The sequence below is a fragment of the Catharus ustulatus genome, chromosome 5, assembly GCF_009819885.2.
Source record: "Catharus ustulatus isolate bCatUst1 chromosome 5, bCatUst1.pri.v2, whole genome shotgun sequence".
In the NCBI taxonomy this organism is placed as follows: Eukaryota; Metazoa; Chordata; class Aves; order Passeriformes; family Turdidae; genus Catharus; species Catharus ustulatus.
The window spans coordinates 67,869,574-67,881,166 of NC_046225.1; the positions used below are offsets into that span (position 1 = coordinate 67,869,574).

Below are 11,593 nucleotides of genomic sequence, written 5' to 3' on the forward strand. Positions count from 1 at the left end.
TAGATGTAACCTCTTTTGATTAGTTTACTACCCTTGTTACTAGCAACATGATCTGTAAACACAAGTTCTATACAAGTGAGATACTCTTAAATTTTCCTCACAAAAAAGTCCTCAACTGTACTTTTAACACAAGCTTAACAACACTCTCTATACAATCTTTCTTGACAGTGATTTACTGAAATAAAAACCTGTATGTGCCTATGGGTGTGTGCACAACCTGTTAGCTCTCTGCAAGGAGAGATGTCAGCAGCAATCTACAGTACTTCCAATTATCCCAAGAGTGTGACTTCCCAGGTCAGTCCTGAAGACTTGGTTCTGCAGTGTAACAGTTTACTTCTAATGAGGTTTTACTAGACCTGTCAAGGAACTTGCAGTATCTTCCTGCAACACCAAGCACAGCTCTTACATGAGGCTGAATTCACAACATTGGCACCACATATTAAATTGGTACTTGCAGTGCTACCAAGACTGGGAAACTGTTACAATCCTGCCATGTAGTTTTGCTTCTTTATTAAAAAATACAGGAAAGAAAAGACAGCAAAACTCAAATTTGCAGGGAGGTGTCAGTGCAAGTGCAGTGACTCAAGAAGTCCAGTGAAAGAACAAGGAAAATTCAGACAGTTTACTTCACAAAGACAGGAAAATGAAGTAAGAGCAGACAGAACAGAAAAGCATTTAATGAGTAAGGTCATGTTGGTAAAAGTAGAAAAAATTATATTTAAGTACAAGGGATAAGGAAAAAGCTTGAGATCCAATTAATTAAAAGCAAAAACCTCAGTAAAAAACAGCTCCAAACCTTACTCTCCTTGAAACTCAACTCAGAACCGGAATGCCTTACCTTTGGAACAACTTCCCTGTTCAGTTTAAATAAAACCAACTCAAAATTGCCTAAAATGCTTTTTACACATTTACAGTTCTAGTGGTTCCAAAGAACAAAGTGACATGCAGCCCAGAATTCAACATCTCAGTCTACTGAGGTACTTGAACTTACCACGAGAGACTGCTCTATTGTAGCATTCCTCTCCTCCTTTTCGACTGTTCTTCGACAGTCTGGACACACCCACAGTGGAAGATGCAGCATATTGTTAGCTTTTGGAGATGTGGAAAGTGCTGTTTTGCTAGAATTTTTTATTCCGCTCTCTGAAAGCGAGGTATCTTTTCGTTCACTTCTACAAAGAAGACAATGCTCGCCAGTTGTATACGGTGCCCTTTGGCCCAAGCCAAAGGTAAATGGTGTCTACAAACAAATGTTTTGATAAAGAATTGGTTATTCACAGAACACATATCAGAAAAGGTATTCTGATATTTGAAACAAGCAACGAAACCCCCAAAAAACAACACACATAATTTACTAGTCATTATAAAATGGTGAATACTTGGAGTGTCCCAAAATCAAACACAGCAGGTCTCAATATCCATGAGGCAAACAACTCTGACTATTAATATACTCCCATGTAGAAAGAAGTGCTTTCAAGGAGTATGGTCTACAGTCTTTCCCTCTAAAATATTTTGACCTAGATGTAATAATCTAGTAAGTAAAATTAAAAAGGGAAATTTACTGTCACCATTTACAGATAAAAAAGAAAAATATCTCCTCTTTGGTGTTCCTTGTGTAATACTACCTGAAACAGTCACTTTCAGCTAAGTTTACTACAAGACAAAAGTTTAAATCAGTTTCAACAAAACAAATCAGTAGGGTCCTAAAATCCACTATCAGCTATTGAATCAAATAGACTTGGCAACTTACAAGGACAGGTACTTCAAAATCTAAATTGTTTTCCAAGATGCTACTGTGAGTGAAAATATGGCTCAGTCATGCAATGCTGATTCTTCACCAAGGCTGATAGTCAAAAGCAACTCAAGCAACACAAGACAAAGAGAACCCAACTTCATGAGACATAAGAGAAGATTACTGTAAGACAATATCATGTAATGGCAGTCGTAGATTTGCCCAATTTTATTACAACTACTAACTCTGCCTTAATTAGTAACATCTTCTATATAAGCATCAAAATAGTTCAATTCTTCCTCAAAGAAAAAGTACAGTTAATTAATTCAAGCATTGCTTTCAATGCTGCTCCAATCTCAACACTAACAAAAATACAGCTTTAAAGATCTTCTAAGACTGAACTGCATAAGTACAGGTTAACAGCTCTCTAGGGCAAAGGACCAGCTCAAGCTAAACCATAATTCACTCTCTTCTTGTCTTCATAGCAACAACAAATCAGTTCTCTTCTGCTGACATCTAAAGAAAAACAGCAGAGCATTACAAACTGATTTTTGTGTTCTTCACATTTGTAAAACTGACAGACTCAGCAATATGGAAAGGAAAACTTAGAATTCTAGACATAAAAATCCAAAAGACACACTGATTCCATCTCCACAAATATCTTGCTATCGTTCAAAAGTTCATAAGAAATCTAACAGATTCAGTGAGAACAGCTAACCTTCACTCACTGTTACCACTTCCAGAATTTGTACCTAAGCACTAAGGCAGGAAAAAGAAGGCAATCTCTCCAGGAATCTACTGCAGGCTTTTAGAAAACCTTCTCATGCAGGAAGATTCATTCTGCCAGGTGAAAGGTTGGGACTGATCAACTCTTTCACTGGCTCTAGAAGCACCAACAGATTCCACAAGTTAGACATTGCTCTTGGCTGACCTTCACTCAGCTGAAGATGTCATTTATGCCTAAAACCCCTGCATGCAGGAGGCCATGGCTGCTTACCCCTTAGCCCTGAAAGTTTCTTTCCTAAATTAATTGTTTTTGAAGCCATATTAAGTCCCTGTCAGAACGAAGATATCTTTGTAGCTATTTTGCAGGCAAATCCTTATGAAGATCATTTTCAGGACATCTTCCAGCAAGTAGGAAAAAAAGAGGACAACCATGCAAAAGTTCAGAAGCTAAGACAACCTGACACTCTTTTGCAAAGGTAAAGGTCATTGCAAACACATCTCAGCCACTCTGCAGGGACTTCTAGAAGTTAAGATGTGTGTGTGTATAACTTGCCTAAAGCTGCACCACAATCCTTAAAAAGCCATCGCAAACACAGCAGGAACAACAATTTTTGTTCTGGCCAGGCTCAGTGAAACCCTAACAATCTCCCACTGGGCCCATATTTACAACAGATGTGAACCTCACATTAAAGTCCTTGGTTCCTAGAGCACATCACAAACCAAAAATGAAAGTTGCAACTTGAACAAAATCTAGACCATAAGCATCTCTGATATCTGTTATGACCCTATCCTACTGAAATGAAGCTATAAATTGCAACTTCTTATTTATTTAAAACATGATGAATGCAGAGACTGTTCATGTGACCATTTCAACAGGAGCAGTAAACTCTTGCTGTACTAGTAGAGCTTGCAATTAGGTTACATTTGTATGTCTCTTTGGTGTCAAAGCAAAGTGCATATTTTGTGAAAAGCAAGGTATGTTTCCTCTAGTCAAGCTTCAAAAATGTGGGCTGCATCTCTACAAGAAAACACCAAGTCTCACTTTTTCTCTGAAGCATATTCAGATATAACATTCATAAATGAAAGCTGGAAGTAGGACAAGCTGGAACAGAAATAACTGCATCTCTGCTATGTATTTAGATTTACTTCCAAGAATAACTCTATTACCATAGAACTGCAGAGATTTCTTTTAGCATCCATGTCCAATTTCAAGCATACTATAACAATAAAATTTTACTTTTAAAAAAAAGCTTCCACTGCTTTTTAAAGCTTGAATAGGAAATCATCAGAAATTGACTTCAATTAGCAACATGCCAATCTCACACAGCATTCTTTCTGAAGAGTTTGATTTAGTACCTTTAATACTGCTTAATATCTTCTCCCATTAGTAAATAAATTATATATACCCACAAAATTTCACTGCACATACCTGAGAAACACCTGTGAATTCTGATCCAACAGAACTGTCTGTAAACTGTGTACCATTTAGCGAAACCTGGAAAAAAAGTAACAACAGATTGGTGACTGTTGATTTTATAGCTGATTTTATGGATAAAAGAGCTTTATAAAAATTGAAATCTTCCTCAGTATCTGAAGATCAATGCAACAGCTTTTGAAATTTGAATCATTGTTCAATTGCACAGATGGAGAAACCTCCTTCTGTAAAAAAGTTCTACAGATGGAAAAGTTTGGATTTTAAACTTTTGCACTATAGCTGTTTCAGTAGCAACTCTGAGCTGAAAGAACTGATACAGGAAAACAGAAAAGTCATAAGTAAAACTAGATTTTTCCTTCAGTATTTGACTGTTTGCATTTAGCTTTTAAACTTGTACTGTAAATCAAAACAATTAACCAAGATTCTTGCTTTTTGAAAGTTGAATACCATACTGCTTAGAAAAATATGCAGTGTTAACCAGCAGAGTATTCCACAGTAAGCCTCCCAGTGGCATTCTGCTATTCCAGTGCAGCAGTTTCCCTCCTGCCCCAAGTTATTACTCATACAGAAACCTCTGAAATCCCTTCTACACAAGTGCTCCACAGACTACACCGGACAGCAATGAACTGTCTTTTACAAGCCCCAAGTGTTCTCCCACAGCATTATTTGAGGACACTAAATCAAGAGTAAGTCAAGACAATGTAAGAATTCAAGTCAGTGACAATGAAGAGCTCTAGATCATACCAACTTGAAGAAAAGGCATTTCTAAAATGGGAAAGGACAAATTTTTAAAAAACAGGAAAGGAGAAATAAAGTCAATTATTTTAGTCTCTTTTCTTCTTAAGTCCTGGTTGAACTTTAATATTTCAGATATTCTCAATTATCTCCTGCCTCTGTTCTACCTTTAACGTTTTTGCCAAACTCTTTTTCGCCCTCCAGTTTCCCCTCTACCTCTGTTGGATATTAGTGTTTATAAGACTGCTCTAAAGACCACAGTAAAACCAGTCTGACCAAGAACCCCCACACCTTGTGTGTTGTATTGATAGGATTCAGAAAACATTTCTGCCCTGTGCCCACACCATAAACTCTAACTGGAGCTGTCATCAGTGCAAAGGAGCATCCTTCAGTTTTATACATCTCATTGCATTCCAAACTGCTCACTTTAGAGACAGGGAGGTTATTGCAAAGCCACTGCCTTCAGCTGAATTTTTCCTAAGGCAAAGTGGAGGATTGTCAAACCACTGCTAGAGAAAATACAAATAAGAAATCACACAACTTCACTTCCATACCCTATGCTATCTTTCTGGAGTAGTTATTTAAGGAAAAAACCTTCATATGCAAGTCAAGAATCTCAGGTCTGAAATTATGAGAACAAAAATATTGATGTGGAACAAGTTCCCAATTTTTATTTAGACACCTTCCAAAAAAATACTAAAAAGAAAATAAGGGCTGTTTGATTAAAAGAAGTCTTCTTCATCAAGAAAAGATATCCTCCAGTCTGGGGGTCGACTGGTTATTGGCATGCATATATATTCAAAAATAAAGAAACCAGTACGAAAGTTTAGAATGAAATAATTATCAGAAGCTAAAAACACATTTTTGGAGAAAACTAATGAAAAAAAATTATCCAAAGATATTACTTATTCATTAAGGGAGTAAATTTACCTTCTTTACATTCAAGACGTTATAATGAGAAATACGTGAGCCATCACATTGAAACATGCAAGCATTGAGTGACCAAGCTAAAGGTATTCAGAAATGTAAAGACAAAAACAATTGAAGGTTTTTGTCATCCTCTATATGTCACAGGAAGCCAAGAGAAAATACTGAATATCAGGAATGTCTGCTACATGGAACGAGCTGTCAGAAAAGACATCTCTTGATCCTAAGCATTGTGCAGGATTTTCTTAAAAACATTAATGTAAACCTCACCCAGAATTTAATAATACCCTAAATATCTGCAGGAAGAGCAAACAACAAGGAATTTAAAGAGAAGAATTAGACAAATATGAGGAAACAACGAGAATCATCAAAAACTAAGTGTCTGTAGGCAATGAGATATAAGACATTGTATGTGAGGCCTAGAGGAAATGTATAAATCACAAAAAAAGAAAGACTTAAGTGGGGATGAATAATGACATGACAAGCAAGGAAGGAGGTGGCTAAATATATTAGAGAAAATACTAGAAGAATCCTGTAAAAGTTGTCCAAATGAGGCTCAAACAATAGCAAGTTAAAAAACAGAAAGAAAATATGAGACAGTCTCAGAAATAATTTAGGGAAGAAAAAAAAGTATAAAACCTACTAAATTCTTTCTTGAGGCACATGAGAAACAAGGAGCCTTGTCAGGATCCATAAGGCTACAGTAAGTATATAAACAGAAGCATTAAAAAAAAAGGCATAAATAACCTAAAGTCAGGGCAAAACAAAATCACCAGAATTATTTTTCGTATGTTCATTAGGGGGGAACTTAAAGATATTCTCCCAGAGAAAGGCCTTCACGGAATGTGCATTAGAGGATCTGTGTCAAAGCAAAGCACTGCTAGGAGAGAAAAAAAAACAGCACAGAGAAAATGGACAAGTGAAAAATTAGCAAACCACCAAGAGTGGATGAAATTCAGCCAAGAGTCCCAAGGAAGCTCAAGTATCTCAGTTGCACTAATAACTTCAGTATGTTAATGCTTGCTTTGTGCTTCACTAGTAGTAGAGGAGTAAATGATTTTTTAAATTTATTTCTTAAGCTTTCAAAGGACAAACTGAAGTTACCCAAAGTCTTTAACAAGTGCCTGAGATGACAAAGTTAGCTAATAGCACTAAATTCATCATGTAACTAAAGAGACTGGAGAATGGCAGAAGGACTTTCCAATATCTAGTTACTGTGCCATATGTTGACAGATACAACTCTGTGGGAAGAGAATTCAAGTGGAAGTGTCAAGCTAGACAGCTGTCACTTCTGGATTACCCTAACTTCTTTTATTTAATTTAAAAAGCCTTATTTTTTAAATTCTTGAGTAGCCTTTTAAAAATTATTTTAATGTTTTATGTTTTAAAAAGTTATTTTGTGAAGGTAAATGCCATAAGGAAGGCTAACACAGATGATGAGGAACATCTGAATCTACACAGGCTCTCTTCACCATAAAGAAAAGAGTGTGTGTGAAGTATTTCTGTTCTTACTATGAATTTTATTTACAACAGAAAATATATAGGGAAATATATCTTGTGTTTCTTGGAAGTTACTGTCACACAAACCCACCTCCTCCAAAACATTGATTTTCCTGGAGAATAAGGCATGTAACATCCCGGCACAGCATAATTCCTATCAGAAAGCATGAAGAAAGAGAGAATCACAATTTAAACAATACTGCCTGATTACACCGGAATGACCTTGAAGAACCAGTTGAGCAATTAGAAAATAAGCACTCAGAGAGTGCCATAATTTGCTCTAATAGCCTGTCACTATTGAAATCAGACCTTCAGGAGGCTGAGTGACACATTACTAGACAACACACTCCCATCTGTCTCGCAAGTGAAGCCTTGTGAAGCCACACAAACATCATGAAAGTGAGAGTGATGCAAGATCTCAGGAGAGCTCAGAAAGAGAAAATCACAGGAAGGAAATTCAGATTCAATTCACCATCACTGAACCCTAAACTGTTAAAAAAAAAGCAAGAGTGAATCAAATTTCTCCCAGAGAAAAACAGCAAGGATAAATTGCACTGATTTTCCCAGGTGCATTATGAAAGACAGATGATTTAAAAAGAAATTACAGCTACACTTATTTCTACAAGGTCCTGGAATAATAATTGTATTCCATACCATTTGAATAAATTCTTTTTATATAGGGAGGTGAAAAATTAAGTTTGTTGAAACATCTGTCAGTATCTGAGTAATCCTAAACAAACTTCAGCTTGCTGCTCCCCCCAAAACCCTTCTAGATGTCTTGTCCATGCCACTTGTTCTCCTGCCTGTATTTTCAAGCCAAAACCCATTTGCCACAGCTCTCCTGTGCTCAGGCTTGCCTCAGGCACTTCGAGCAGTGCCCAGAGTAGCTCTGCCTCACCTCCCACTGCCATCACCCACCACCCTTTGGTGGCAGCAGTCTCAAGTCCCACTCTGTGCTCAAGACCTCCCTCCCTGCAGCCCCAGTGAAGCTCTGGCTTGGGCATGCTCCAGTCACAGCCTGAGCTGTTTCTCTCTTCTCCCAGACACAGCTGACTTGGTGACAGAACTGCTGCTGGCAGCTGAGTGATGCTTTCAAAATCCTAAATGACTTGCAGATATGAAGAATGGTTTCTTTATACCTTTAGTTCAACAGATAGAAAACGATCTGATTTCACTAAGTGAGAATGTAGGATTCTTCCCCCCTAACCCAAACTGATTTAATGATAAGCCATTGTAAAAGTCAAATATCTGGTGGATGAGGGGAAAGAATGATGATAAACCTATCAGAGAGACATTCAACAGTAGATAAACAAAATCTGATGCAGGCCCCCCTGGGATTGGTAAAACCTGTGAAGGCACACAGGAGGAAGATGATTCTACACATGCACTGTAATTCTCTTCACTCTCTAATACCAAGCACTGTTGGACAGGACAGCACACTGGCCAGACCTCTAGCACAGCAAGGCTTTGGGGTTCGCTTTAAATACTGCTCCTGAACACAGGCAGGAGTGACTGCAAAACACGTATTACAGCACTGAAGAGATATTGTGATGTAAAACACAGCAAGTGATCTATCAACACTTATCCCTTCCTTAATCCTCTTCTAAGTCCACATTATACCCAGTTAACATCTGGTACAACCCAGTTTTCCAGGGGAAGAGCAAACTGAAACCATTCTACTTGGCAGTGTCATCACTCTTGCCTATGAGATTTATTTCAAAATACTGATTATTTTTCATTTGCTTTAAGAAACCCATGAGCATTTCTAAAGGCATTGGAAGTACACTACCCTGAGTAAGCAAAATACTGCCTGGTTTCTCACAGAAAAGGTTGCTTTACATACTCAGCAAGAACTCCTGCACCAAAATGCCATAACCCCTGCAAGATATCAACTGCAAAACTGAAGCAAACCAAAGCCTATGCTGAATAAAGCAGAAGATATCCTAGAAAAATAGGTGTATTCCATTATTTTTTCATCAATACTGGTGAAAGAAACCGAAATAATACCGAAAGAAACAGCCCAGGGATGTCTTGGAATCAGATGAATGACTACCCAGAGCTACACCCAGGAATCCACTCTGAGAGGATGCCACATCAAAATACTTATGGTCAATAACATGGCCAAGAAATGCAGAAGCGTCCTGTATCACAGCATGCCTGGGCCTGCTGTGCTCCAGCTGGGCTGGCCCAAAGTCACTGATGGTCCCTGTCCATGAAAGTCTGACACCCAAGTGGAGGTGAACAGGAAACTTCCCTAACAGAAGGGAAGAGAGAAGTCTGAAGAGTTCTTATTTTTCATTTTAAAATAACCTCCAAAATACAAGAGTTTTTGTAGTAGGAGAGCATGACCTCTAAGAAAAGCATACTAAAATGGTATTTTTAAGATGATTAAAAGTAAGAGTTTTCTTCCTAGCACTGGAGCAAGGAGAACAGAAAATTAGCATGCCTAACAGTGGGCAGGAAAATAATAAGTAACATACAACACAGTTACAGCTTCATTGGCATAGCAACATTCAAGCAGCTATCAAGTCTATTATTATTGGTCTGGAAGGGAAAAAAATAGTCTTTTGCCATCAGTTATACAAAACTTAATTTCAAAGACTTTTGAATCAGTAGCTTGAAAATAGGCAAATGTTCCATGGGCAAAGGGGAAAAGTTTGAAGGTTCCTACTCTACAAGTAGCTGTGGTTTAGCATGAAGCAATAGTGAAACATGTCTCAGTGGGGAAAGAATGAATAAAGACCACCAATTAGTTTTATTAACTATAAAGATAAAAAATGAACAAACTACCAAGTGTTTTCCTTAATAACTAAAACCATACCACTACAGAATCTGACTAACCTGCAAGACAGGTTCTCTGAAGGCTTCCCTTCTTCAGCAAATCATATGATTAAAACTTATCATTTAGTTTTAAGTAAACATAACACTATTTTCATAGTTTAGTAAAAGCTAGTCCTAAAGTAAATTGTTGACGTCAAGCAAGCCAACAAGCTGAGGGTGGGGAGGCTTAATCTAGAAAGCTCCACTACTTGCATGTAGGTTATGAAGCAAAGGCTCAAATCCCCAAAATTATTCCTTTCCACACACCCCCAAGATCTAAAATCTGAATTGCTTCCCAACAGTTTGATACCAAGTCAAAATGTCGATGGAGTTTTTAACAGAAACCAAAATTATTTCAAATTATACTTTTTCCAGTTTAAGTCTTTGTTTTTATAGAAGTTCAATCTATGGAGAGGAATTACAGAAGTATAAGTAGCAGGCATATACAGGACTTGCTTGAAAAGACCAACACTTTCTGGTTTAGTAAAAATTATGAGTTAAAGAGTGAAGTCAGGGTGCATGGGGAGGCTGTCCCCACCTCACCCATTTGGGGACATATACTAAATGACAAGATAAGATATCCAAGATGACAAGTACCTACTACCTCCTTAAGTCTAGGATAATTGGCCAACAAGACTTTCTACCAAAGAATTTTTGTAAGATCTAAGTATTTACAGGCCTATCACATGGGTGGGGGAGGAAGGATAATAAATCACCTGTACACAGAGCTGTTTTTCAAAATGAGGCATATCAGTAGTCTGAGAAAGTTAAAGGCATCTGTTCCTCCACAGTTTGCAAAAGTGCTCATCATGCACTGCCAGCTTTTGTCGAATCAAATGCATTGGATGGCTTTTTCAAGTCTGCGCCAAAAGTATACATAATTAAGTTTTTGTTTTGTTCTTGTTTGCCCAGACATACACAAAACCTTCAAAAATAGAGCAGGGAGGAAGGAAATTAGACAGCATTGGACAACGGAGAATTGAAACAAAATCAGTTCTCTACTTCAATTCTGTAAGAGTCAAGTCCTCTGAAAATTAAGTAAAATCACCATCTCTGGTAGACTTACACAGAACTGATTATTTACCTGCTGCATGTATTTTTCCTTTGGATCCTCAGTGCCAAAATAAAACAATTCCACTGTAGCTCAGTAATCAGAACAGACTGAAGTCTAAACAGCTATTTAAAATTCACAAGCCCATCAAACCTGGACTGACAAAAATCTACACTCAGAAACACAGTCACGTTAAAAAACACAATCTAGACTGCAAAGAGAGGTGCATGAAACTCCCCAGTGAAAGTTTTTTTTTTTTCCTCAGTAGTACCTCAAAGAGACAACTTCGAAGTAGTGCTTTGAAAAGAACATAGATACTGATATTCACGGATTTATGTTACTCTGTAATGAGTTTTAAGGAAGCAACATCTATATTCTGTGCCATTCCTCCCCCACATTCTTCAATAACACACTCAGTTTTCTTTTAGCTGAATCAACCTCAACTACATCCTTCAGGAAATGAGCACCTCTTAGGAAATAAGGAGTTCACAGGTTATAGTGCCACAACATGAAAGTGTTAGCACACACTAAAAAGCTATGGTCTCTGCAGGAATTGGGAAGAATTCACAATCCAAAATTGAAAAGATGAAACTCTGATTTGTATCCTCTTAAAGGACAGCACAATCTACATTGACACACCTGTTTTAATGGAAGCTAAAGCAAGGTTGTA

At 37.5% G+C, this 11,593-nt stretch overlaps 1 protein-coding gene across 2 annotated transcripts in view; it reads right to left on the reverse strand.

Moving 5' to 3' along the window:
- The window catches only part of FAM193A (family with sequence similarity 193 member A), a 47,146-nt gene extending 43,196 nt beyond the window's left edge, over positions 1 to 3,950 (reverse strand). Inside the window, exons 1-2 of one of the 2 annotated variants that reach the window (XM_033060799.1) lie at positions 3,885 to 3,950; positions 992 to 1,237 (exon numbers count right to left, since the gene is read on the reverse strand). In XM_033060799.1, coding sequence (XP_032916690.1) covers positions 992 to 1,081 — 90 coding nt within the window. In that variant the 5' untranslated portion in view covers positions 1,082 to 1,237; positions 3,885 to 3,950. Of the gene's footprint in view, positions 1 to 991; positions 1,238 to 3,884 lie in introns of those variants that run through there. The other variant, XM_033060800.2, reaches the window with a different exon arrangement.
- Between the last annotated feature and the right edge of the window lie 7,643 nt (positions 3,951 to 11,593).